Below are 27004 nucleotides of genomic sequence, written 5' to 3'. Positions count from 1 at the left end.
ACAAGGACAGGCTGAGAAATAAAATCACTCTGATCGCTCCAACTTTATTTCAACAGCGGGAAGCGCACTTCTTCCGGTGGCCGGGGGCCCAAGTCTCGGTACCGCCCCTCGCGAAAGATCACGTGAATGAACCAGCCAACCAGCACCGCCTTCAGCCGTGGGGCCCACAGCGTGCGAAAATGGATGGCAGTCTCCAGCTGACAGCGAGCGAAGTCAGAGCCACGTGTTTTCAGTTACACAGAATAATGAATAGCGAGCTGCTACCCTTGAAACTCCCAAACTGTATGAATGACTCTATCTAAGGGAACAACTGTTGCAACTCCTGACTAACTCACTGGGTGGCCCCGAGCAAATCAATTCACCCCGGAACAACACCCCCCCCCCCCCCCCCGGTGGATAGCGGCAATTCCTCCAGTTATTCTATTTTCCGGGCCCTCTCCTCCGCTTTCCCCTCCATCTTCGCACGAGAGCTGGCTACACATAACCAGGTAAGCTCTTTTTCTTCCCTTGGCAAGTCTACAGGCTCAGGGTTAGTTGCCAGGAAACACAGCGTTAGATTATCTTCCTGCTCAGTAGAATCCTGACCTTCATGTACTTAAAACATGAAAAATATTTCGTTTTACAAGATCATCAAGATTAAAATTTGGTTTTCAAGTTCTTTCAGACTTTCTTCCTCTTAAAGTGTGTATTCATACATCCAACAAATATCTGAATGCCTACTGTGTGCTGGTGCTACACCAGGCCTGAGAGACACAAGGGCATGAGACCAGGTCCCTGCAAGCCTGCCCAGGTCTGATATTCCAGGTTGCACCCAACTAGAACTATGTAAAAATGGAACACACACATGAAGATTCAGAATGACACCAAAATTTCTTAATCCAGTTAAAAAAGATTAGATTGTATTTACTCAGTTTTCCTATTCTCTGTTTTGAGAATTTTTTACTTAAATTACAAATTCTGAAGCTACTACCGGAAGCTACTTTTCCTTTGAGATGTTCTCCTTTGTGGGTTTTTTGTTTCCCTTCCCAGATTTCACTGGGACAATATTCTCAGAATTCAAAGACTATCTACCTGCCTGAACTAACATCTGCAGAGTGTCCAGTAACCAAGAGTAGTAATTCTGAATTACGGGGCCTTAGACCTGGTGCACTCTTATCTCCCAAGTCTAAGATACATCTTAGGAAGCCCCTAGTAAAGATCAAAGACCGTGACTTGCAAAGGAGTGAAACAAAATTAACATTCTCAACCCTCCCCATCTCCAAGATGGTCTGCTAATGCCACTCCTAAAAGCGCTGACTTAAAAGATGCTACAGGAATTTATCATCAGGCTTCCTAACGTCCATCTCCTGACCTCGTATTTACCCGAATTCAATGCAGTTTAAGAGATTACAAACAACACGTCTTTCAGGAAAACTGCCATTACCAATAACTGCTATAGCTTTGAGAAAAGTAACTTTCTTTTTTTAAAAAATAATTTTTATTGAAATATAGTTGATTTACAGTGTTGTGGGTTTTTTTTTTGTTTTTTGGCTGCATTGGGTCTTTGTGGTGTGTGTGCTTCTCATTGCGGTGGCTTCTCTTGTTGCGGAGCACGGGCTTCAGTAGTTGTGGCGTGAGGGCTCAGTGGTTGTGGCGTACGGGCTTAGTTGCTCCACGGCATGTGGGATCTTCCCGGACCAGGGCTCAAACCCTGTTGCCTGCATTGGCAGGTGGATTCCTAACCACTGCATCACCAGGGAAGTCCGTAACTTTAATTCTTATGGATTATTCATACATCATTTGTAACAAGAACAACAAGAAGTCAGGTCTGAGGTATTATGACAGGCTTTGTGGGAGGGGCCTCTCCCACACATCCTGGTCCACATGGTCCTGAGCCAGCCCCATGCACTGATGGGTCCTCCTCCCTACTACGTACAATACACAATTAAACCCAAGGGACCTGCCTTCCTATAACTACACAGAGACAAGAGGGAACTATTTACATACAAGGCTACTTATCTACTGAAATACTGACAGCACTATGGGCAAAAGCGAATCCTGAGATTACAGCTTCTATGAGCTCAGATTAGGAACTTTTTGATGGTCTGGGGGAGAGTATCCAGGGAAGTAATTGGAACAGAGACCATGATGAAGACAACAAAAGAACCTGAAGGACTTAGACATTCTTGCTCTTTCAATCGTGCGAACAATAAACCTCTGCAGACTGAGGAGAAAAAAAAAACTGTTTTGGAAGAGGCCCAGTCACTGCTCAAAAGAATCAGAACTCATTCAATAAGACTCAGAATCTGTTACAAGATAGAGCAGAGAGAACATCAAAATGAAATCCTGAACTTCAGAGGAACTTGCATTCTCGTTGGCTAGACACATACAATTAACTAAAAAGGCAAACTGAAGGACTTCCCTGGGGGCACAGTGGTTAAGAATCTGCCTGCCAATGCAGGGGACACAGGTTTGATCCCTGATCCGGGAAGATCCCACATGCCGCGGAGCAGCTAAGCCCATGAGCCACAACTACTGAACCCGTGTGCCACAACTACTGAAGCCTGTGCGCCTAGAGGCTGTGCTCCGCAACACGAGAAGCCACGGCAATGAGAAGCCCGCACACTGCAACAAAGAGTAGCCCACGCTCGCCACAACTAGAGAAAGGCTGCACGCTGCAATGAAGACCCAACACGGCCAAAAATAAATAAATAAATAAATTAATTAATTAAAGGCAAACTGAAGACGCATTTTGTAGACAAAGTACAAACTATGTTTTTTATAAAATGCAATGCAAATGAATGATCTTGATGGAATAAAGGACATGCAGTAGAACTACACAGAGAAACAGGGAAAAGTTGTTTTTATTTTCTATAAAAGTAATATATGTTCTTACATAAGTAGGAAAAATAAAAGTAAATCCCCTTTAATTAGAAATAAATACATATTACACTTTGGTGAAAATCATTACTACGTCCCCCCATTAATTTTTTTACACTCAAAATTTGGACCTAAAAACATAAAAAACCTGACTCCTTTTTCAACTAAACACATCACAACCATGCTTCCATGTCTCAAAACCACTACTTCCAGCATCAGTACCCTCAAAGCCTTTCCAGACCCTGACCACTCCTAACACCCTGGTCTCCCTCCAGTGGCAGCCAGCAACTCTCGAGTGTCCAACCAGGCAGTGTCACTCCAACCTCAAGTGGAGCCCGAGGAGTCCCTCCGACGGCCTGCAAGGCCCCTGGGACCTGCACCGGCTCCGGCCGGTTCCTGGTCTCTAACCTCCCGCCGGAAGCCCCACCTCCCGGGGCCCCTCCACAGGAAGCGCTGTCCCCACGCGACCCCCTCCTCCGCTCACATGCCACCTCTGACAGCCCCTCTCCCCGGCCCCTCCCCTCCACCCCTCCCTCTGCTCCGTTTCTTTTCCCACCAGCACTTCTCACCCTCTGACATTTTAGAGAAGTTACCCCGTCCGTTTCCCACACGGAATGTCGGCTCTGGCAGCACAGGGGTTTGTTTGGTTTTGTTCTGACTGCGGCCTCCTAAGCACCACAAATTTCCGCTGATTCAGGGGCGATTACTACTGGCTGTGCGGTGCCCATCCCACGCTGTAACTAACCGCGCACCCCCGCCACCCCGGGGGCAGTTCGGGTGTTGTGAAGACCGCGACTTCAATGCCTGTGCTCGCTATTCAGAGGGTGGTCTGAGCGACACAAACCTCCCCGGGAGCTGATCAGGAGTGCAGAACCCCAGGCCTTATCCCAGGCCTACGGAGCTGGCACCTGCACCCGCACAAGGTTGCCAGGGGCTTCCGCGCACACGGACGGGCCTGGACCAGGGTGCGGCGAGCAAGCCCAGCACAGACCGAGGAGGCTCCTCTCTCTCGGGTCACCGGAGCCGTGCTTGCCCCCTACCACCCACTCGCCCTGGCCCCCGCTGCACAAGCTCCAGTGGCCATATTCAGTCATCAAACTGCCCTCAAAAGAGAGAGAATACCAATTCACACCCCAAGTCAATCCGGGTTCCAGAAAGGAAACATACACGGCACACCTGAATTAGGGATTACGGACAAAGGTGTGGGTGCACAGGGAGGATGCTTTGGGGGGATAAACACCCTGATCTCATGCTCTTCTCGCCCTCCCGCCCTCCCTCCTCTAGCCAAGCAGAGACGGGAGCACAAAACCTGCACTGTCAGCCCACAGGACAGAGGGCAGAGTGGGAACAGCGGAGCGAGGATCTGGGGGCAAACGGGACTCCCTGGAGTGCCGCGCCACCGCAGCACCCGAGGAAGCCTTTCCCTCTGCCCCAGTTGGCTGTGTTTTCATTTTATGTGATGATATTTAGCAGCCAAGTGGTAAGGAAAGTAAAATAGAACTTAAGGCAGCAGAGAGAAGGCAGCTATCTCAGCAGGGGCAGGAGGGTGTCTGTGCCAGCACACAGCTGCTGGGGTCCTTCCTGGCTTGGAAATTATTTGATCTGAAGGGAGATTAAGGACCACTATAATTTTGGAAGCAGGATGATGGCCTTATTGAAGAACGTCTGAGAAAGCTTATGCTGGAGGATGAAAGGCAGACAAACCAGCACAAGGGCTGCTGTGGAAACACAGGCACGAAGCAATGACGATGGCTGAAAAGAACAAGACTTTGAAGTGTTTTCATTCCAATTTCACATTCCCAACATTCTCTTAAAAACAATAATAAAACTCTTTAAAATCACTGGATATTTCCAATTCTCTGGCATCTGAGTGGCAGAAATGGTCATTAGCCGCCAAATATATATGATCATTATAAAAATATGATGAATCCTCACACAGGTTTGATAAATAGAAAGAAGAGCTTAATCAGAAGCAGAACAACAACTACAAATAAACATATGAAAAGACCTTCAATGCCATCGGGACATGCACACCCAAACCACAGTGGCTATTTAAAAACAACAACAAAAAGACAATAGCAAGTATAGGTGAGGATGTGGAGAAACTGGAACCCTCATACACTGTTGGCGGGAACATAAAATGGTGCAGCCACTTTGCAAAACAGTTTGGCTGTTCCTCAAAATGTAAACACAGTTACCATATATTCCAGCAATTTCACTCCTAGGTACACACCCAAGAGAAATGAAAACATGTTCACATAAAACGTCCATACAAAAACATTCACAGCATTAATTAATAAGAGCCAAAAAGTAGAAACGACCCAAATGTCCACCAGCTGATGAATGGATAAGCAGAATGTGGTACACCCGTACAACGGAATATTATTCAGCCATACAAAGGGATGAAGTACTGATACATGCTACAACGTAGATGAATCTTGTAAACATCAACGTAGATGAATCTTGTAAAAATATCTTGTAGGTGAATCTCTCAAACATTATGCTTAAGAGAATGAAAAGACAAGCCATAGACTGGGAGGAAACTGCAAAATACATATACGATAAAGGACTTGTATCCAAAATACACAAAGAACTCTTAAAATTCAACAAGAAAACAAACAACCCAAATAAATAACGGGCAAAAGATCTGAACCTCACCAAAGATACACAGATGGCAAATAAACATATGAAAAAAGCTCATCATCTTATGTCATCAGTGAAATGCAAATTAAAACAAGATACCGGGCTTCCCTGGTGGCGCAGTGGTTGAGAGTCCGCCTGCTGATGCAGGGGACACGGGTTCGTGCCCTGGTCTGGGAAGATCCCTCATGCCGCGGAGCGGCTGGACCCGTGAGCCATGGCCGCTGAGCCTGCGCATCCGGAGCCTGTGCTCCGCAATGGGAGAGGCCACAACAGTGAGAAGCCCGCGTACCGCAAAAAGAAAAAAAAAAAAAAAACAAGATACCACTGGAACTAGAGTGGCTAAAATCCAAAACACTGACAACATCAAATGCTGGCGAGGATGTGAAGCAACAGGAACTCTGATTTACTGCTGGTGAGAATGCCAAATGGTACAGCCACTTTGGAAGACAGTGTAGTGGTTTCTTACAAAACTATACATACTCTTACCATATGATCCGGTAATTGCACTGCAAGGTATTTATCCATAGGAACTGAAAACTTATGTCTACACAAAAATTTGCACACAACTATTTATAGCAGCTTCATTCATAACTGCTAACAATTGGAAGCAACTGAGATGTCCTTCAACGGGTAAATGGAAAAACAAACTGTGGTACATCTAGACAAGGGTATATGATTCAGCAATAGAAAGAAATGAGCTACCAGACCATAAAAAGACATGGAGGAACCTTAAATGGATATTGCTAACTGGCAGAAGCCAATCTGAAAAGGCTACATACTGTATGATTCCACCTATATGACATTCTGGAAAAAGGCAAAACTATGGAGACAGTAAAAGATCAGTGGTTGCCAGGGGTGGGGGGAAGGATGGAGGGATGGATAGGTGGAACAGAGCTCTGATTTTTAGGGTAGTGAAACTATTCTGTTCGATACTGTGATGGTGGATCCATTTGTCAAAACCCAGAGAGCTATATATAACACAAAGACTGAACCCTAATGTAAATTATGGACTTTAGTTAATAATAATGTATCAATACCGGTTCATCAATAATAACAAGGTACCTAACTAAGGCAAGATGCGAATAATAGGGAAACTCTTAGGAGGGGTATGTGGGAACTCTATCTTCTGCTCAGTTTTTCTGTAAACCTAAAATTGTTCTAAAAAAAATAAAGCTATTGATAAAAAAATGTTAAGTGAGAGAAGCCAGACACAAAAGATTACCCATGATATGATTCAATTTACATGAAATATCCAGAATAGGTAAATTCATAGACAGAAAAGAGATTAGTGGTTGCTGGGGGGAGGGCTAGCAGGGAGTCACAGCTTAGCAAGTCAAGGTTTCCTTCTGGGGTGATGGAAATGTTTTGGAACTAGATAGAGGTGATGGTTACACAACATAGTGAATGTACTAAATGCCACTGAATTCTTCACTTTGAAGTGGTTAATTTTATGTTATGTGAATTTTACCTTGATTATGAAAAAAGCAGAGTAAAAATAAAAAGGTCATATTAAAGAAACTCTATCTGGTTAGGTGACCTTTTTTTTTTTTTTTTTTTTTTTTTTTTTTCTTTTTTTTGCTGTATGCGGGCCTCTCACTGTTGTGGCCTCTCCCGTTGCGGAGCACAGGCTCCGGACGCGCAGGCCCAGCGGCCACGGCTCACGGGCCCAGCCGCTCCGCGGCATATGGGATCCTCCCAGACCGGGGCACGAACCCGTATCCCCTGCATCGGCAGGCGGACTCTCAACCACTGCGCCACCAGGGAGGCCCTAGGTGACCTTTTTGATGTCCCATAGAAATTCAAACACTGTCGTCCTGATTTAAAACACCTCAACTGAAAGAATAACCACAAAGTGACTCCACCTGGGGCCACTCGGGGGGCTGCTGCACAACTGGCCAGAGGCCAGCGGGGCTTCGACTAGGCTGTGCACAGAGCAGGAGAGAAGAGGACTCCGGATACGCGTGTCATCAGGACACACCAATGGGCTGGATGCTGGGCAAAGTGGTTTTAAAGATGATTCGGTTTTCAGACTGGACAACCAGGCAGTGGGGCCACTAGCTGAAATGTCAGAGGGGAGTGGGACGAGGGCTCAGGAGTTTGGTTTTCTTTGTCGAGTTCAAGATGCCCACCGGACAGAGGTGGAGACATCAAGGAGAATGTGGTATACAGGAGTCCAAAGAGCAAGGGTACAGACAGGGCTACATATATAAATTTGGAAGTTACTGGTAGGTGGACGAATATTAGAGGATTAAGGACACCAATTTTTTTTTACCACATGTTGTAAATACTATTTCCCACTAGACTTCATGCTCTTTTTGGCCAAACAGAATTTTAAAATTTATGGAGTCAAAAACATACACCCCCTGACCTGATCATTTCTGTCTTTGGTGTCGTAACTTGAAAGGCTTTCCTTATCCTGAGATCCTAAAAGTGTTCATCTACATTCTATTCTGTCTTTTCATGATCCCCTTTTTAATATTTTTATTTTTAAACCATATGGAATTTATTATTGCATTAGAAACAGATCTTTTTTCCTGAATGGTTAGCCATTTTCACAGCATAATTTACTCAATCATCCATCTTTTTCTACTGTTTTGAAAACCCTCTTTCATGATATTCTTAAGTCCCAAGCACATGTGGGTCTGTCTGGGATTCTATTCTATTTCACTGACCCTCTGTGCATGCCTGAGCCAGTACTGCCCTACTTTAATTACGGTAGCTCCATAATACTTTAATATTTCTCATGATAACTACCCCAAACAATGCATTCTCAGAATTTTATTAGTTATTATCATTTACTCATCACACAAACTTTAGAATGGTTCTGTCAAGTTCCAAGAAAAATAAATAGGGATTTGACTGGTGGTGTGCTCAATTCATAAACTGGCATTTTTACAATAACAAGAATTCCTACTCACAAAAAATAATCAATTTTTCCATGATTTTTATGTTCTTCAGTAAAGTTTTATGGCTTTCATCAAATAGATTTTATTCACTTCTTGCTTATTCCTAGGTATTTTATCTTTTTTGTTGGTTATGAGTGGGAGATTTTTCTATTACAGAGAAGCAAACACATTCAGGCACAAACATTTACTTTGTATCCAGCCACTCCTGTAACTATTTTTAATTCCAATAACTTTTAGATGACATTTTGGGTTTACTACTTATAATGTTAATTTTGTTCCTTCCTTTCTAGTAGATACACCTACTTTTTTTTCTTTTATTTAACTGAGTAGAATCTCCAGAACATCACTGAATTATTAGATTAGTAGTTGGCATTCTTGACTTGTTCCAGTCTGAAATAAAAATGTCTCTGTGCAGGGATAACTTTTCCTCAGTCCCTGAAACACCTTCAGGCACTCTAACTGCTAAGTATTTGTGACTGTTATCTATAATTTGAGCACTAAATGATTTCCTCTCTGATCATGTCATTTATATAAGATAGGTCAGATGACAGGATCAATGTCAAAACTATTTGGGGGGAAAAAGTCACATTCAAGGAAACAGTCACCTGAGTATTAATTATAAAAACAACATAAAAGAAAATAACTATTTAGGTATATTTATTACATCGCTAATTAACTATATAAATATTGGACAAAATTGTTTTAGAAGGTTCAATTCAAGATTTAAGTCTTTAAAGATGTGGTATATATACACAATGGAATATTCCTCAGCCATAAAAAAGAATGAAATAATGCCATTTACAGCTACATGGATGGACCTAGAGATTATCATACCAAGCAAAGTAAGTCAGAAGGAGAAAGACAAAAACCTTATGATATCACTTATACATAGAATCTAAAATATGACACAAGTGATCTTATCTACAAAACAGAAACAGACTCACAGACAGAGAGAAAAGACTTGTGGCTGCCAAGGTGAGGGGTGGGATGGGGGAGGGATGGATTTCAAGTTTGGGATTAGCAGATGCAAACTCTTATATATAGGATGGAAAAACAACAAGCTCCTAATGTATATAGCACAGGGATCTATATTCAATATCCTGTGATAGACCATAATAGAAAAGAATATGAAAAAGAATATATATATCTGAATCACTTTGCTGTGCACCAGAAACTAACACAACATTGTACATAAACTATCCTTCTATAAAATGAGATTTAAGTCTTTTAATCTACTTCAAAAACACCTACATTTAAAACATTCTCCTTATTCCCAATACTTTTATTTTTAAGAATGTTATTAGTAAAAAACATTGTGAAAGACTAGAAAAGGGCATTTTACTTTGTCAGAAGAGTTTTAATCTGTACTAGACAGAGGAAGGAGCACTCAGGCAACCTGGCGGCTCTTTTCCTGAAGTTACCAAGAATTAAGAAGCAAGTTCCCACTTAAAATGCTGAAGATGCTGTGGTCTCCTCAGCAAATATTTACACATTCTGAAAATATTCAAGATTACAAAAATTCTAAAGCCAGATTCAAACCACAAATCTTTTTTTTTTTTTTTTTTTTAAGAACACCTACGATTCAAAATGAGAATGTCCTGGTAACTGCAGTAAAGTACATAAGGAAATAAAAGCATTAAATCATCACTCCTGGACTGTTCAATTATATTCCTAAGGACTCATACTATAAAATTACTATTACCAAGGCAGTCTTTAAAATAATGTTTACTGTAGAAAGTGTATTTTAAAAAACACAAATTCATAAGTGTTTCATAGAAATAAAAATATATCAGAAGCATACCAAAATAAGTGTTTAAGGTATGGTTACATCTATTTTTATGACAGTATCATAACACATGAACTATTTTATAGTGAGTGGGAGTGTGTGTGTGAGTGTGTGTGTGTTTCCCTGAGTTTTGCACTGTATCCTACATGAGATTCAGTTGTGGTTCGGCTCACCTGTAACAATCATCAGTCTATGCTAGCAAAGTTCCCAAATCTACCGCTGACGTCATAATACAGGAAAAACTAAACTTGCTGGGAACATTATCACCATGTGAACAATACTCCCATTTCTTAAAAAGGTGAGGCTACGTAAGTCCCCATGGTCCCCCGTCACCTACTCCCCAGCAGGTAGAGTCACATGTCACAAAGAGGGGACCACCTCCATTTTCTCATCAGCAGCATAGACCCCGCCTTGCCTTTCTCCGGTTACTGTAAAGCTGCCACAGTTAACAAACCAGATAATTATGTGAAAGAGGGTTTGAAAACTGTGAAGCCACACACACACACACACACGCGCGCGCGCGCGCGCGAAAGCAGTCACTTCGGTTACATGGTGCCGAGGAGGAGACGGAAAAGGACAGGGTTCTTACCAAACTCTGCAGGTGCCGCCCCAAGTTCTCTTCTCCCATGACGTGTCGGCACCAGGTTAAACACCAGGAAAGAGAAACCAGGGAAAATATTCCTGCTGCTGAGGACCTCAGGTTAGCAGGTGGCTAAATAAATGAAGTTCTCTCTACTCAAAAAGGTCCTTCTTTAGGGGACAGACCCACATCTAAAAGGCCCATTTGCCACAGGGAAGTACAAAGGGCTCACAGGGGTCACACGGCGATGGGCTGAAAGCACAGAAGTCCACTTGCAGTCCCTGCCCTGGACAGTTTAGACATGAGATGAGAGGAGAGCAAAGTGACCGTAAAGTCGGCAGAAACACCTTTATTTATCTCCCTCTGCGGGCACAGCAGGGCTTCTTTGGACATGGAAGTTTAGGGATAAGTTTACATGCACGTGTCTCTCTAAGTCCTAAGTCTACAAACACGGGGGGATCAACAGTGAGTCAGACTGGACACCCCGCCAACCATGTCGTGATTAATTTTCCATTCAGGTCCTTCCTGTTTCTGACCTATTTATGAGATCTGTAATGGTGTTGCCCGAGTTTTCAGTGTATCTCACTAACTCTGCAATTTCCTTTTTTCTCATTCTATTGTTTTATCATACCCTTGAGCTCTGGTTTTATATCATCTAGATGTTTCTTGTTCTTATACAATATAAAGCACTCTTGGGCAGTCTACTTCTGTGTCTGTTTACCTTTTTTTCCAGACTTGGTTTTTCATCTGTCTTTTGCACGCTAGAGGCGCCATGCCATTTCCTTCCAACTTTCTCTTGCTTAACTCTCCACCACCAACCTTTATTCTTTGACTTCAATTTCCCTGATACCACTTCTACCTTAGTTGACATCCCAGATCAGAATTAGAGTTTGACAATGTATGTTGCTTTCAATTTATGTCTGAGGGCATGGAGGTGAAGAAAGCTGAAAACTATGGATTCTCTTCCGAAACCCCACCCAAAGCCCTCCACCTCCACCTCCCCTCCCGGTCTCATGAGCTTCGGCTCGGCGCCGTGCTCTGGCGGCAGCGCACGGTTGGCCCTCGCAGCCGGCCCTCTGCTGGAGCAGACCTCTCCAGGCCCCGGGTCTGCTTCTCTCCAAACTGGAAGCCGTCAGTACAAATGTTCAGGATTCTGCTGACTCACCTTCCTTCCTCGATGTTACTTTCAGAAGGAGGAGCTGAGGGTAAGAGACACACGACGCAGCCCCAGAATCCTCTCTTTTTGTCCCTGGATGCAGTGTTTTTCAGATGTTAGGTTGGACCATATAATACTGACATTTTTATAGGTCAAAAAGGGTCAAATATCAGAATTTTATACAGTTCACGTGTGTAAACTACATGTGTAATCATGTTCTTTTTCCTTCCTTGATTACTTCTGCTGAATTTTCCTATATTCATATGTAAGATTATTTTTTAAATGCACACATGGCTGTTTATGTATGCAGCTATACCACTAGGGAATGGGAGAAGATTCTCTGATCCTGCCTCACTCTAACACATTCCCCCAGACGGAGCTTTGAAAAAGGAGATCAAGGCAATCCTCTGCTTGAAGCGCTGCAATCCGCCTCCTGCTGCCGCTAGGATCACCTCGGCCTGGAAGGCCCTGCCAGGTCTCACCCAGGTTCCCTCTCCCACCTCCCCACCCATTAGGTTTCCACAGAGCTTTTTTCATTCCTTCCAGTTTCTTTCTGGCCTTCCTGCCTCAGGGCATTTGCTCCTGCTTCCTCTGTGTGAATTCTTTCCTTCCAGCTCGCCACAGGGCTGTGCCTTTTCTTCCTTCAGGAGTTACAGAACACCCCACTGAGAGATGCATAAGGATAAGGCTGTAAGGATGCATAAGGCTGTAAGGATACGGCACGGGGCTGATGGCAGCTCTACCCACAGGAGCGAGGAATTCTCTGTCGTGTTCTTTGCTATATCACAGTACCTGGGGAATCTGTTGAATAAGTTAACTCACTCAAGGGGGGTGAACTAATTCATGTAGAAGGAGGCTCTGTATTTTGTGCTGCTCCATAGAACACTGTGTCAAATGGGTCCAAGTGTGTCAGAGTCTCCAAAACATATCCATGTCAAGGAAGCTCCTTCAGTGAGGTGAGTTCCCCGACATGGGAGAAGTGGGAGGTTAGAAACCCGCAACTCCTAGGCTTGCATCTCACAGAAGCCAGTAAGCACAGCGAACTTCTTCTACTTTCCATGAGGAAACAGAAAGTGATGGTGTCCTTCGGGTACAACTACACTTATTCCTAAAATAATGATCATTTTGCTATTTCCTCTCGTGGCAGAAAAAGAGCCAAACGGATACGTCAACAAGGGAGTTCCAGCCCAGTGGCTGCCCCAGGCAAGCTCGTACTCACGAGTCTCGATCTTCCTCTTCCGCTCCCAAGTCTAGAGTCAACGTGGAGATCAAAACAGGAGTCAGAGATAGATAGATGGAGATCAAAATACTGGCTTTCCTACTAATAAAAGCCAGATGGGAGAGTTTGGTTTGCAATTTGCAGCCAAGTAGGTCTGCTCCCTGGCACAGCTGGACCAACACAGGCAGGGCCACGCCTACAGCTCAGGGCTGAGAGCCGGCTCCTGTGGGCAGGCGGCTGAGCCCACTCCTCCCCGCCCCCTGCGGAGCGGGCAGAGGGATGGCGAGAGAGGCAAAAATACAACTGCATCTGGGAAAGGACCATCCCTCCCGTCAGAGTCAGAAACCCCAATGAGCCGCCTGAGCGGGTCCAACGAGGTAACAGAGAAGGTGCTTTAAACACAAACCCAGAAGCTCCCCACACCAAGGAAAGGTATTGCTCCTTCCGGGCAGAGACGGTGCCCAGCCCATAAACACACGCTTAAGGAGCTGTTGACGTGGCCTCCTGAGATGATTACTTTTAATGAGACATCTGCCTTAACCAGTCTGTTCTGGTAGTTCTGGCTTGTTTGTTTAAAAACACAGTCCCATTACTTTATAGCTGTATCAGATATGTACTGATAGGAAGGGAAACAGCCAGCCTTCTAGTCCTCTGTTCCGATCGGCTCATCTTGGGAGTCCCCGCCCCCTGCCCCCCCCCACCCCGGCTTGTGTTCCACGTCACTGCACGCTTCTAACAGAGCTTTCAACCTCCATCTCCCTGATCGAGTCATCAGACTCCTGGGGAAAACATTTCCTTTCCCCAGCCTAAAACTAAAATTATAGAACTTCATTTCCTTGAAAAAAAACCACAAAAAACAAAAAATCCCAACACTTTAAGTGGCCACAAAAAGTATAAATAATTTGGGGGTCATCTCCTGTGTGCCAACAATTGTAGATGGAGAACTGAGTGTCAGTGGAAAACACAGATTAAAAATCCTGCTGACAGGTGTTATAAAAATTCCAAAAACAAACCTCTGAAGCAGCTGTTCCCTTTTACCTGTAAGGGAAACCAGCAGTAAGGTGAGACTTTAATTACTTCCTTTCCTTTCTCGGTAAATGTCAGGTCTTTTGCTTGTAACACTGAGTATCTTGTCTTACAGAGATGCACAAAGATTTACCTTGAAAACGAATGCAATCTGCATCACAGGGCGTGCTGTCAGGGACCATGGAGCTTGCTACAAGCTTCTCCGTGGTCTAAGTCAGTGATGTGGCTCCAGGATATTTACTGTCACACTAGTGGAGATGAATCTCATCATACAACCTGTATTCGGTTGTACAACGTGGTAGCCTCCTTCAGCTAGGCTAGGGCTCCCCGGTCCTGCCAGTGACTTAACCAGGGATGTCCCCTTTCCTGCCCTGCCCTCCCTTGTGTTTCCCATCCCCACTGAAGCCAACCAGGCAGAGAAGCACCGTGAAAGGAGGATTCGCCATCATGCACACAGCACAACACAAAGGGCTTGGCCCGGAATGATGGGTGCAGGTTTCCCATGGCCCTAACCTCTACCCTGGCCTTCCCTGGATATGGCAGGGAACCTCCATGTGACCGCCCCAGAAGGCACTCAAGGCCTCGGTGGAATCCACACCACGCACAATCACCAGAACACTCCACCAGGGTAATGACAGTATTAGCACAGCACAGGACACAAATTCCCTGAGTCTAAGCATTCCCTTGGTTTAGAGTTTTTGCTCAAGGTTACACAGTCACTTGACTACCTAAGGCCTGGGTGCGCTGGCTAACACCAGTGAATGTTCATTAAGGCCGGTCTGCTGCTGAGTCTAACAGGGCTATTTGACAAAGCTGGGGCCGTGGATTGTAGACCACACAGTAAAATGGAGGCCCAGGTTCAGAGAGAAGTGCCAGCTATTCAATACTTGGCCTGTGCTTCCTTAACAAAGCAGGATCAGGAACATTCTCCTCCCCTTGGCATCCAGAACAAGGGCAGTGCTGCTCTCCCACCACCTCTATCCTCTTGCAAATACTCTCAAGAGTAACAACTGTTCCTTTTCTGTCCTCTGGATGCTGCACCTCCAAAGCACAAGTTCCAAATGATTCAGTTCACCATACCAAGGCAGAAGCGACGGCTTCTCTAACCAACATGCTAACGCAGGATGCAAACTTTGTCTTCCATTCCATAAACCACATACCTGGACCTACTTGAACATTTAACCTAATGTGAGATAAATATCTTAATGCACAAAAGAATCATACAAAAAGATGACTATCACATGGTCAGCAACTATTCTTCGTATCTTGTTCACTCTCAGAGGGCAATGCATTGCAACTGAGCAGCTGCTCTGTCCAGCCCACTCGACAGAAGATGCAAAGAGGACTCTATTGTTTTTGTTTAACTACAAACTATAGTAGTTACAACATGAAGTAAACCAGCCCATCTTTAAGGGACGGCATTGCCCTTCAGGTAATGCAAGTTAAGCATTAGGTCCATTACACAACATTAGCTTCTTTGGTTTGAAGATCACCCTATAATTAGATCTGTAGGTAAGACTTCAGTTTAAATCTTCAGTTCTATTTAAAACCGATAAGATCCACGTCCCCACTCTCAACTATGTAACAACAAAAAATAATTATGAGCTGCCAACAGAACACTATCTGGCATCAAGCACAGCTATATCCCAAATCCCATGTGACAGATGACTAAAGGTCAAATACTGCTCCCTGAAAAATAGATTTGGTTAAAATAATCAACATGTCAACCTGAAAGCTGGAGGGGAAAACCAACTGTCCATGTGCTCTGAATCCCCAACAATGGCCAGAGGGCAGTCTCTGGATTTTTTTAACCAATGGAAAAAGATGTTGTTGTTTTTGTTTTTTGGCATTACTAAAGGACCAACCATCTGTGTCCACATGTAAAAGTAAACTTGCTTACTTAAATGCAATTTGCCAAAAAAGCAATAAAAACCCAACTGCTCTTCCAGACCCCGGAAGCACATTTGTGCTTCTGCTCTGACGCAAACCCACTGTAGCATCAAGCCCAGAGTGCTGCTTCGGAACCCAAGAAACAAAGATTCTGCAGGTCAGGAGTTTCAAAGTGCTTAAAAACTCCAGACAGCAGTGGAGGCTTCTTCTAAGTCTTCCTCACCTTAACAAAAAGGTAAATATAATACAGCAAACAATTCTAAAAAAATAATAATAATAATAAATGTTTTAAAACCTAACATAATCTTGGTATTCTACAACAAAAGTTCTTCAACTGCAGTCCACAGAGCACATGCAGGCCCACTCTTGGGATTTAGCATGTCCAGGGAGCTCCTTGAAACTGTGTGCACACACAAATTTCATAGGAAGAAGGTCCAGTTTTCAGCCACAGAGCATCGTGACCACAGGTCCCTAGCAAGCCGTCTCATTACAAGTCCTTGGCACTAGGAAGTTCTGTCTCACTCCTACATTCATTCTTTAATACCTCTACTTACTAGAACTCTGTCTTAACTGATAGACAAACGTAGGGCACTGAGATGGTCTCAGCTGTGAGCTCTTCTCCACCTGCTGGACTCCTGCAGGGCCCTCGCAGGCCAGCTCACATCACGCCTCCTTGGCAGGCTTTCCTGGGTACCTCAGCCAGAGTTACCCTTCCCTACTCGCCACCGGGCCGCCTCCCTGCCCCTGCACTGGCGTTGAGTCTGGTTACACTCCGACTCAACACTAGTTACAAGAGCAACTGTCTCCCCAGCTAGTCAGAGTGCCTGCAGGGTAGGGACTGGGCAGGACTTGTCATTAAATATCCCTCTCTGGGCTTCCCTGGTGGCGCAGTGGTTGAGAGCCCGCCTGCCGATGCAGGGGACGCGGGTTCGTGCCCCAGTCCGGGAGGATCCCACGTGCTGTGGAGTGGCTGGGCCCGTGGGCTGTGGCCGCTGGGCCTGCACGTCCGGGGCCTGTGCTCCGCAGCGGGAGAGGCCACGGCAGTGAGAGGCCCGTGTACCTCAATCAATCAATCAATCAATCAATTAAAAAATATATATATATATATCCCTCTCCCCACCAGCACAGAGCACAAATCCTTGGATACATGGTCCAAAAATTTTGTTGAATTGAATTCTTTTGTTTCAGTGCCAACAAAAGACCACTAATTCTAATAATTTAATTACTCACAAGGTTTTAAAATCATCAATACGTATATATACAAGGAAGGTCTGCCTTTGTGTGGTTAAATGATGCACCCATGCGATTCTGCATTCGATTTCCAGTCCACGTAACAAAGGACTTTCACACAGGTAACATTTTACTCACCTCTAACTGGATGTAAAAATCGGTTAATTAAAAATGGTTCTTGAAATTACAGATGAGGGAGCGGAAAGCACGGTGAGATGAAGCCAGGCTGGTGTAAAGTCTCCCACACACGTACTGGGGCCCCCGCTAGGCACCAGAGGCCTTGTTAAATAATTTCTGAAGCACCAAATACATGAACATGTGGGACAGCCCACCTGGGAAGTGACAGACTAGCATCTTTAAGACTATAAAACTATGGAAGCAACCTAAGTGTCCCTCGACAGATGAATGGATAAAGAAGACGTGGCACATATATACAATGGAATATGACTCAGCCATAAAAAGAAACGAAACTGAGTTACCTGTAGTGAGGTGGATGGACCTAGAGTCTGTCCTACAGAGTGAAGTAAGTCAGAAAGAGAAAAACAAATACCGTATGCTAACACATATGTATGGAATCTAAAAAAAAAAAAAAACGGTTCTAAAGAACCTAGGGGCAGGACAGGAATAAAGATGCAGACGTAGAGAATGGACTTGAGGACATGGGGAGGGGGAAGGGTAAGCTGGGACAAAGTGAGAGAGTGGCATGGACATATATACACTACCAAACGTAAAATAGAGAGCTAGTGGGAAGCAGCTGCCTAGCACAGGGAGATCAGCTCCGTGCTTTGTGACCACCTAGAGGGGTGGGATAAGGAGGGTGGGAGGGAGATGCAAGAGGGGGGGGATATGGGGAAATAGGTATACACATAGCTGATTCACTTTGTTATACAGCAGCAACTAACACACCATTGTAAAGCAACTATACTCCAATAAAGATGTTAAGAAAAAAATAATTATAAAAATAAAAAGAGGGCTTCCCTGGTGGTGCAGTGGTTGAGAGTCCGCCTGCCAATGCAGAGGACACGGGTTCATGCCCCGGTCTGGGAAGATCCCACGTGCCGCAGAGCGGCTGGGCCTGTGAGCCATGACCGCTGAGCCTGCGCGTCCGGAGCCTGTGCTCCGCAACGGGAGAGGCCGCAACAGTGAGAGGCCCGCGTGCCGCAAAATAAATAAATAAATAAATAAAATTAAATAAAATGAAAAGAAAGATTAGGAAGTCTTATGGATAATATTTACAGGAAGTCAAAGCAACCAGTAGATTCAAATACTCCATCACAGGGCTAGAGTGAGGCAATGAGGTTAAAGAAACAATGTGTTCAAACTCAGGCCCAACTGTGATCACGAAGGAAGAGCCCTGAACCTGGAATCGAGGACCAGGAAGATGAAGACGTCTGGTCCGGTTCTGCCAAGACAGAGTAGCTCCATTCCTCCCAGGCCCTCCCCATTACGAGTGAAAAGGCTCTAGAAACAACACAACAAAACAAGCATAGGAAATGGGGTGGGAAGAAGGCGACAGGCTGGCTGGGATCCGGGACTTGAGGAAAGACGTGGCAGTGAGTCCCCCAGGTACCTGCCCAGGACAGGGTGCTGCCAGTGCCTCCAAGCTGGAAAAGCCAAAAGGCAGATGGAAAGAGCTCCAAGAGCAGCTTGTCTCCCCAGCCCAAGGGCCAGGAAAAGGGTGGTCGTACAACAGAAAACGTTTTTGACAACACCCACCCTATTCCAGCCAAAAACCAACAGAAAAACTGCAGAATCGTCCTCTGAGGTTTCAGTGGGGTTGAAAGGGAAGGAGACCTTCCATATCCCCTTCCTGTGCCTCAGAACCAGGCATGTTCCAAGTGGCCCACCACATCGTGCTGGCAGTGGGGCCACACAGGGATCTCACCTCCCATCCCTGCCTAGACACACAGGAAGTGCTCCCAATCCCCAACCAGGGCAGTGCCACCCCACCCAGTCCCAGAGGGTAGAAGGTCGGGGGGACTGGGCCGATTGCCACGTCTGCCCCCTCGCCTTCCCTGGTGTCAGCCAGGCCTAGGGAGAGCCGGAGCTGGAACCCCACTCCACAAGAAACAGAGTCTCAGGGACCCAGAGGTCAGGAACAAGAGCTAGATGCCTATCGACAGAGTCCCAGAAGGAAGGGAGAAAAAGAGCAGGACTGAAAAAGTATGTGAAGAAATAATGGCAGAAAATATCCCAATTTTGGCAAAAGGCAAATATACAGATTTAAGAAGCTGGGCAAACCCCAAATATAATAAGCTGAAAGAAACCTATGTCCAGACAAATCATAATTAAACTTCAGGAAACCAATGACAAAGGAAAAAATCTTAAAATCAGCCAGAGAGACATGACAAGCTTACAGAGGAACAGCAATTTGAATGATTTGATTTCTCATCTGAAACCAGAGGTCAGAAGAAGGTGGCACATTTTTCAAGGACTAAAAGAAAATAAGTGTCAGCTGTGAGTCCAATCGCTAGCTAAGACATCCTTCAGGATTAAAGGTGAAATAAAGACATTCTTGGACAAGGAAAGCTGTGAGAATTTGTTGCAGGCAAATCCATGCTTAAAGACTGGCTAAAGGAAATTCTCCAAAGAGAAAGGAGAGAGTAACAGGAGAAGGCTAGAACTTCAGCAAGGAAAGGACACAGTCAGAATAGGTAAAAACAGGCATAAATATAACAAATTCTCCTATTTCTCGTGCATTTCTTAAACCATATTTGATGACTGAAGTAAAACCATCTGATGTGGTGCTCAAAGTATAAGAAATATTTAAGACACTGATATTTTAAAGGTGGGGAGGGTAAGGATTTCCCTGGTGGTGCAGTGGTTAAGAATCCACCTGCCAATGCAGGGGACATGGGTTCCAGCCCTGGTCCGGGAAGATCCCACATGCTGTGGAGCAACTAAGCCCGTGAGCCACAACTACTGAAGCCCTCGTGCCTAGAGTCCGTGCTCTGCAACAAGAGAAGCCACCACAATGAGAAGCCCGTGCACAACAAAGAGTAGGCCCTGCTTGCCACAACTAGAGAAAGCCCACGTGCAGCAATGAAGACCCAATGCAGCCAAAAATAAACAAATAAACTTTTTATAAAAAGGTGGGGAGGGTAAAGGGATCTAAATGGAAATAAAGTTCCCACACTTCACTTAAAGTTGTAAAACACAGTTTCCAGTAGACTGGGATAAATTGCATATGTATATGGTAAGCTTAGAGCAACTACCAAGAAAATGATACAAAGCTTTGATTGATACGCTACTCAAAAAATCAATCAATCAAGATGTTTAAATAACCTGCAGGAAGGATAGAAACAGAAGAAACAAAAACAAAAATATAAAATAATAAAATAGGAGACTTGTGCCGTAACATGTTAATATTACCTTACCTTAAATGTAAATCATCTGAATATACAAATTAACAGATTGGCAGAGTAGATAAAAAAATATGATATAATAATATGCTGTCTATAAGAAACTCATTTCAAAACAACAATGTGGGTAGGTTAAAAGGATGTAAACATATACCATGAAAGCATTCATTAAAAAAAAAAAAAGTGGCTATGTTAAAATAGCTGATAAAGTAGACTTCAGAGCAAAGAAAATTACTAGAGACCAAAAGGGACATTACATAATGACAAAAAGACCAACCCATCAGGAGGACATAATAATCCTAAATGTTTACGTACCACACAACGAAGTCTCAAAATACATGAAGCAAAACCCAACAGAACTAAGGGAGAAATGGACAATTATAGTTGGAGACTTCAACACCTCACTCAGCAACTGACAGAACTACTAAAAAGAAAATCAGCAAGGATACAGAACTCAACACCACCATCAAGCAACCGATCAAATCAACATATGCAGAAAATGCCACCAAACAACAGAATACACATTTTTTTCAAGTACCCACGGAACATTCACCAACATAGGCCCACAGAACATATACCAAGATAGACCATATTCTGAGTCATAAAACAAACCTCAAAAAATTTAAAAGAACTGAGTCATACAAAGTATGTCCTCTGACCATAATGGAGTCATAGAAATCAAGAACAGAAAGATAATAGGAAAATCTCTCAACTCTTGGAAACTGTAACACACTTCTAAACAATCTATGGGCCAAAGAAGCTATCTCAAAAGAAAGAAAAATACATATGAAACTGAATAAAAATTAAAATGCCACATATCAAAATATGTGACTACAGCTAAAGCAGTGCTGAGGGGGAAATTTATAGCACTTAAAATGTTTACATTAAAAAAGAGGAGAGGTCTCAAGTAAATAATCTAAGTCTCTACCTCAAGAAATTTAAAAAAAAAAGCAAAATAAGATCAGAGCAAGTAGAAGGAAAAACATAATAAAAAGCAGAAATAAATGAAACTGAAAACAGAAGAAAAATCAATGACATAAAAAGCTAGTTTTCAGGGGGAAAAAAAATCAGTAAAAGTGATAAGCCTCTAAAAGACTGAGAAAAATAAAAAGAGAAGACACAAATCACCAACATCAGGAAAGAAACATAAGATATGACTATTCTCACCTCTCTTAATACTGGAAGTTCTAGCCACTGCAGTAAGGCAAGAAAAATAAATAAAAGCATACCTAACTTTAGGGAAAGAAGAAATAAGTGTCCCTATTTGCAGATAACATGATGATCTACATAGAAAATCCCGAAGAATCTATAGGAAAGCTCTTAGAACCATTAAGTGTATTTGGCAAGGTCACAGGACACATGATTGACACAAAAATCAATCCTATTGCTACATAGTAACAATGAGTATGTGGAAACTTAAAGTAAAAGCACAGTATCACTTACAACTGCTCTAAAGAAAATGTAATACTTAAGTATAAATGTAACAAAACATGTACAGGATCTGTATGTTGATAAGTGCAAAATGCTGATGAAAGAAATCAAAGACAACCTAAATAAATGAGGACATACTATGTTCATGAATTGGAAGACTCAACATAGGAGAGATGTCAATTCTCCCCAAACTGATCTATGGTTTAATGCAAATGCTATCAAAATCACAGCAAGTTTTTTTTTTTAATACAGACATAAGAAACCTTATTCTAAAATTTACAATGGAAAGGCACAGACCCTAGAATAGCTAAAACAATCTTGAAAAATAAATATGAAGTGGGAGAAATGACTTTGATATTAAGCCTACTATATAGCAATAGCAATCAACATCGTGTGATATTGGCAGAAGAGGAGATAGATCGGTGGAATAGAAGGGAAAACCCAGAAATAGATCCACACAAATATGCCCACTTGATTTTTGACAAAGATGCAAAAGCAATTCAAAGGAGGAGGGATAGTCTTTTCAACAGATAATCCTGGAACAACTGGACAACCACAGAGGAAAAAACAAGAAAATCTCCACCTAAACCTCACACCTTATACAAAAATCAACCCAAAATGGATCAGGGGCTTAAAAGTAAAATGTACACCTATAAAATTTTTTTTAAAATAGGAGAACATCTTTGGGATCTAGGGTTAGGTAAAGAGTTTTTAGACCTGACACCAAAAGCATGATCCATAAAGGGAAAAACTGATAAATTGGACCTCATCAAAATTAAAAACTTTTGCTCTGTGAAAGACCCTGTTAAAAAGGATGAAAAGACAAGCTACAGGTTGGGAGAAAATATTTGCAAAACACGTATTTCACAAAGGAGTGGTACCTAGAATATATAAAGAACATTCAAAACTCAACAATAAAGAAACAAGGAACCTAATTACAAAATGGCTAAAAAGTATGAAGAGACATTTCATCAAAGAGAATATACAGACGGCAAATGAGCACAGGAAAGTATCATTAGCCATGGGAAATGCAAATTAAAATGGCAGTAACATAGCACTTACGCACCTATCCGAAATGGCTGAAATTTTAAACAGTGACAACACCAAATGCTAGCAAGGATGCAGAGAAACTGGATCGCTCGCTCATACACTGCTGGTGGGAATGTAAAATAGTACAGCCACTTCAGAAACAGTTTGGCAGTTTCTTATAAAACTAAACAGGCAACTGCCACACAGCTGAGCAACTGCACTCTTGGGCATTTATCCCAGATACATGAAAATTTATGTACTTACAAAAAACATGTACACAAATGTTCACAGAAGATTTATTCGTAATAGGCAGAAACTGGAAACAACCCAGATGTCCTTCAACAGGCGAATGGTTAAATGGTGTACGGTGGTAAATCCTTACCATGGATACTACTGAGCAATTAAAAGGCAGGAACTATTGATTGTGAACACACACAGTAACTGGGGTGTATCTCTAGGGAATCACGCTGAATGATAAAAGCCAATTCCAAAAGGTCACATCTTGCAAGACTCCATTTATATCATATTCATGAAATGACGAAATTATAGAATTGGAAAATAGATCAGTCACTGCCAGGTCGGGGGAGGGCGAAGGGTGGCAGTGGCTATAAAAGGCAACGTGAGGAATACTTGCTGTGATGGGAACGTTCTGTGTCTTCACTTTCTCAACGTTGGTATCTTGGTTGTGATATTGTACGAGTTTTACAAGATCTCACCATTGTGGGGAACTGGTTAAAGGGTACATAGGAGCTCTCTATTATTTATTAAAACTGCATGGGACTCTACAATTCTCTCAGCATTAGAAGTTTAATTTAAAAAAAAGATCAGGTTTGGTTCCCAGCTGTGTCACCTACGAATTAGGTAACTGACCTTACGCTGCGACAATACCATTTGAAGCGTTAGGAAAATTAAAGGCCATATATGAAAAGGCCTGGCACATAGCTAGTGCTTTAAAAATAGCCTGTTAACACGAACTCTATTTGTAGACACAAATATTATGCTGCAGAGTTATTATTCAAGTACCTGCTACTAGAGCCACTAAAACGCAATTTATTTAAAAAGTCTCTTCCCAAAGTGATCTGTCCAAATGAGGGGAGAGGTAATTATTGGTTTTACATTGAAAGATGAATTGCTAACTACTCATTGAAACGGTCAAAACAGACAAAGTGAACTTAAAAAGAAAAAAAGTTGACAAGGAAAATAGGATACCGATTAACAAATCTTGTTTCTTGCTGGTAAGGAAGTTAGTAAAAGTTAGTGTCTATATGCATTGGGAAAAGCTAAGACTGAGTTTTCTAAAAATGCACTTAATACACTGATTTAGATTTAAGATTCTGTTTCTAAGTATTTTCTCTGCCTCCCGAGTTGAAAGAAACTGCGAGTCCATCAGCCAAATCTTATAACCTGCTTGGTTAAGAGGTCCAGAAAAGCCACAAAAATAAAATCCAGCTCTGTGACAGAGAAAGACAATCAAACGAACTTTACCCCAGAAGATGAGGGGAATTTTAAACACACAGTTAATCCCTTGGATCATACTGGGCACCTAGCCTTTAAAGTTTATGAAGTATTGGGCCAGAGCTCTGACTCACAGAGAGGCTTTTGAAAGAGGTGAAAAGGAAACGGGTGTTTTATCATTCAAATTATTCTCTTCCCGGCAGGATCCTAAAAGAGCTATTTCTATCAAAACGAAATGTTTTACTAACGAATACATCAAGTGAGAATACTGGTGTGAGATTCCTGATGCAGGCCTGAAGTCTGGAGCCCGGGGTTCCAGGTCCCAGCGGGGAGCCCCCTTCATCACCAAGGCCCAGAGCTTCCTCATGGGTGAAGTGAAAGACATGTGCCCATGGGTTGGTTCTACAGCCCTTTGCTAAATTTAGAGTTCCTCAGGCACCACAAAATCTCGTCTCCAGAGAGGATGCTGGTATGACAAGCTTCCCTCTACCTCTGTTTTGAGACAACTTTCCTCATACCTGTAATTTGGTTTCCCCAAAATGGGCCATGGAAAGGGCAGGTGAAGGGGAAAGGAAAGGGTACAGGTAAGAAACTATAAGAAAGAAAGAAAAAAAAAAAAAAAAGGAAATGACCCTATTCTAGGTACAGGAGAGGCTCGATTTTCCCCTCATCAGGTTGCTCCAGAATTCCTTTCTTTGGGGCCCTCTACTACAGGTTCACACAGTACACAGAAACTAGAAACCAAACTTGGTCAGCTCTATGCTTTTTTTTTTTTCCTACAAACAAGTAGCAAATGATAAAAACGGAGCAAGGAACAGAAGGAGCACCTGGGGATTAACCACCACCTGAGAGATATGTTAAAAATTGCAATGCAAAGATTTAATTTATATCCTAGCGCAAACAAAACAGTTATGGGACAATGGGGGAAATCTGAACCGGGCTGGGTACGTTACCATGATAAGGAGTTATTAAATTTTCAGGGTTCATAAGGCATCATTTAAAAAAACGTAACCACCGCACGCTTATCTGTGAGCTCTGTAAACAAACACTTTCTAGTGAATCTATACAGTGTCTGGGGTTTGCTTCAAAATCACAGGGGCAGAGGTACAGGTGAAACAAGACGGGCGCTGAATCCATCACTGCTGAAGTTGTGGAGAGGAGCCTGGGTACTTACTGTTCCTTCTATTTTCTCTACTCTGTATATGTTGGAATTTTTCCTAATAACCAGTTTAAAAGGAGAGGCGTGCGGCCGGTTTCCTCTCCAGTCTACACCGCTCTTCTGAACCTACTGGGAGGGCAGGGCAAGGACGGCACCCTGAATCCAGGAGGGGCCCTCCCCACTGCTAAAACCCCCGCGCCTCCAAAGCCCCAGAAGGCGTCCGGCTTCCCCGCTTCCTCAGTCCCCAAATCCCCGAGAAGAGCAGGGGCGAAGGCCACCAGGCCGACGGGGAGACAGGGTGCGCATCCTTGGCCGGCTCCCCCAAAGCTGGGGGCACGGGGCCGCTGCGGCCAGACCAGGGGCAGACAAAGGCGTGGGCCGCGGTGCCGGCCGGGCGCAGGAGTCCGCGGGGCCGCACCTGTGCGCACCTGGGCGCAGGTGTGCGGGCGGGGACGCGGGGAGAGCGCACCTTAAGGATGTTGTCGAAGATGGTGTCGCGGAACTCGAGCAGCGCCTTCTGGTCGAACTCGCGGCCGTGGATGATGCGCATCTGCTTGAGGAAGGTGGACTTGCCGCTCTCGCCCGCGCCCAGCAGCAGAATCTTGACGAGGCGCCGCACGGCGCGCCGCTCGCGGGCCAGCCCCGCGTCGATGTCCCGGCTGCGCCGCCGCGCCTCACGCTCCGCGTCGCGGGCCCCGCCGCCGCCCGCTCTGCGCTCGCGGGCCCCGCCGGCCTCGGCCGGCAGCAGGCAGCGGCTGAGGGTCCGCACCACGCCGGACATGGCCGCTCAGGCCATGGACCCCGCGGCGGGCGAGGCGGCAGCCGGCCGCTCCCTCAGGCCGCGTCCGCCGCCGCCGCCGCCCCGAGGCCCGCTCTTGCCCGCCGCTCGGCCCGGCGGAGGGGCGGGGCGACGCAGCCCGAGGCCCGCGGATTGGGCCGGCTGCCGTCCGTCCGGACGGTCGCGCCCTCCGATTGGGCCATGCTACGCCGAAAGGCGGGCATCTCTCCGGCCCTGGGGGCGGTGTCGGCGCCGAAAGAGGAGGGACCTTTGGGGTGGGGGCGCTTCTCATTGGGCGCCCGGGCCGAGGTTCTTTCTTTCAGAATGAAAGGGAGGCGGAGTCTTCGGGGAGGCGGAGCGGCAGTCCGTCATAACCAATTATAACTGTTCTGGGGTCACGTCAATCGCGAAGAACGGGCTTAGGATTGGGGGTGTCGAGAAACGGGGCGGGACCAGAAGTGCCAGGTGTACAGAAAGTCTCTCTGGGTTCCCAGA

The 27004-nt window shown here is 44.4% G+C and overlaps 1 protein-coding gene across 1 annotated transcript in view; it reads right to left on the bottom strand.

The window, feature by feature from the left end:
* The window catches only part of GNA12 (G protein subunit alpha 12), a 116069-nt gene extending 89478 nt beyond the window's left edge, over window positions 1-26591 (bottom strand). The window contains exon 1 of the mRNA XM_082644436.1: window positions 26201-26591. Coding sequence (XP_082500562.1) covers window positions 26201-26512 — 312 coding nt within the window. The 5' untranslated portion in view covers window positions 26513-26591. The remainder of the gene's footprint in view (window positions 1-26200) is intronic.
* Window positions 26592-27004: the final 413 nt, after the last annotated feature.

The sequence above is a fragment of the Mesoplodon mirus genome, assembly GCF_964341445.2.
Source record: "Mesoplodon mirus genome assembly, chromosome: 15".
In the NCBI taxonomy this organism is placed as follows: Eukaryota; Metazoa; Chordata; class Mammalia; order Artiodactyla; family Ziphiidae; genus Mesoplodon; species Mesoplodon mirus.
This window is presented reverse-complemented; position numbering and strand designations above follow the sequence as displayed.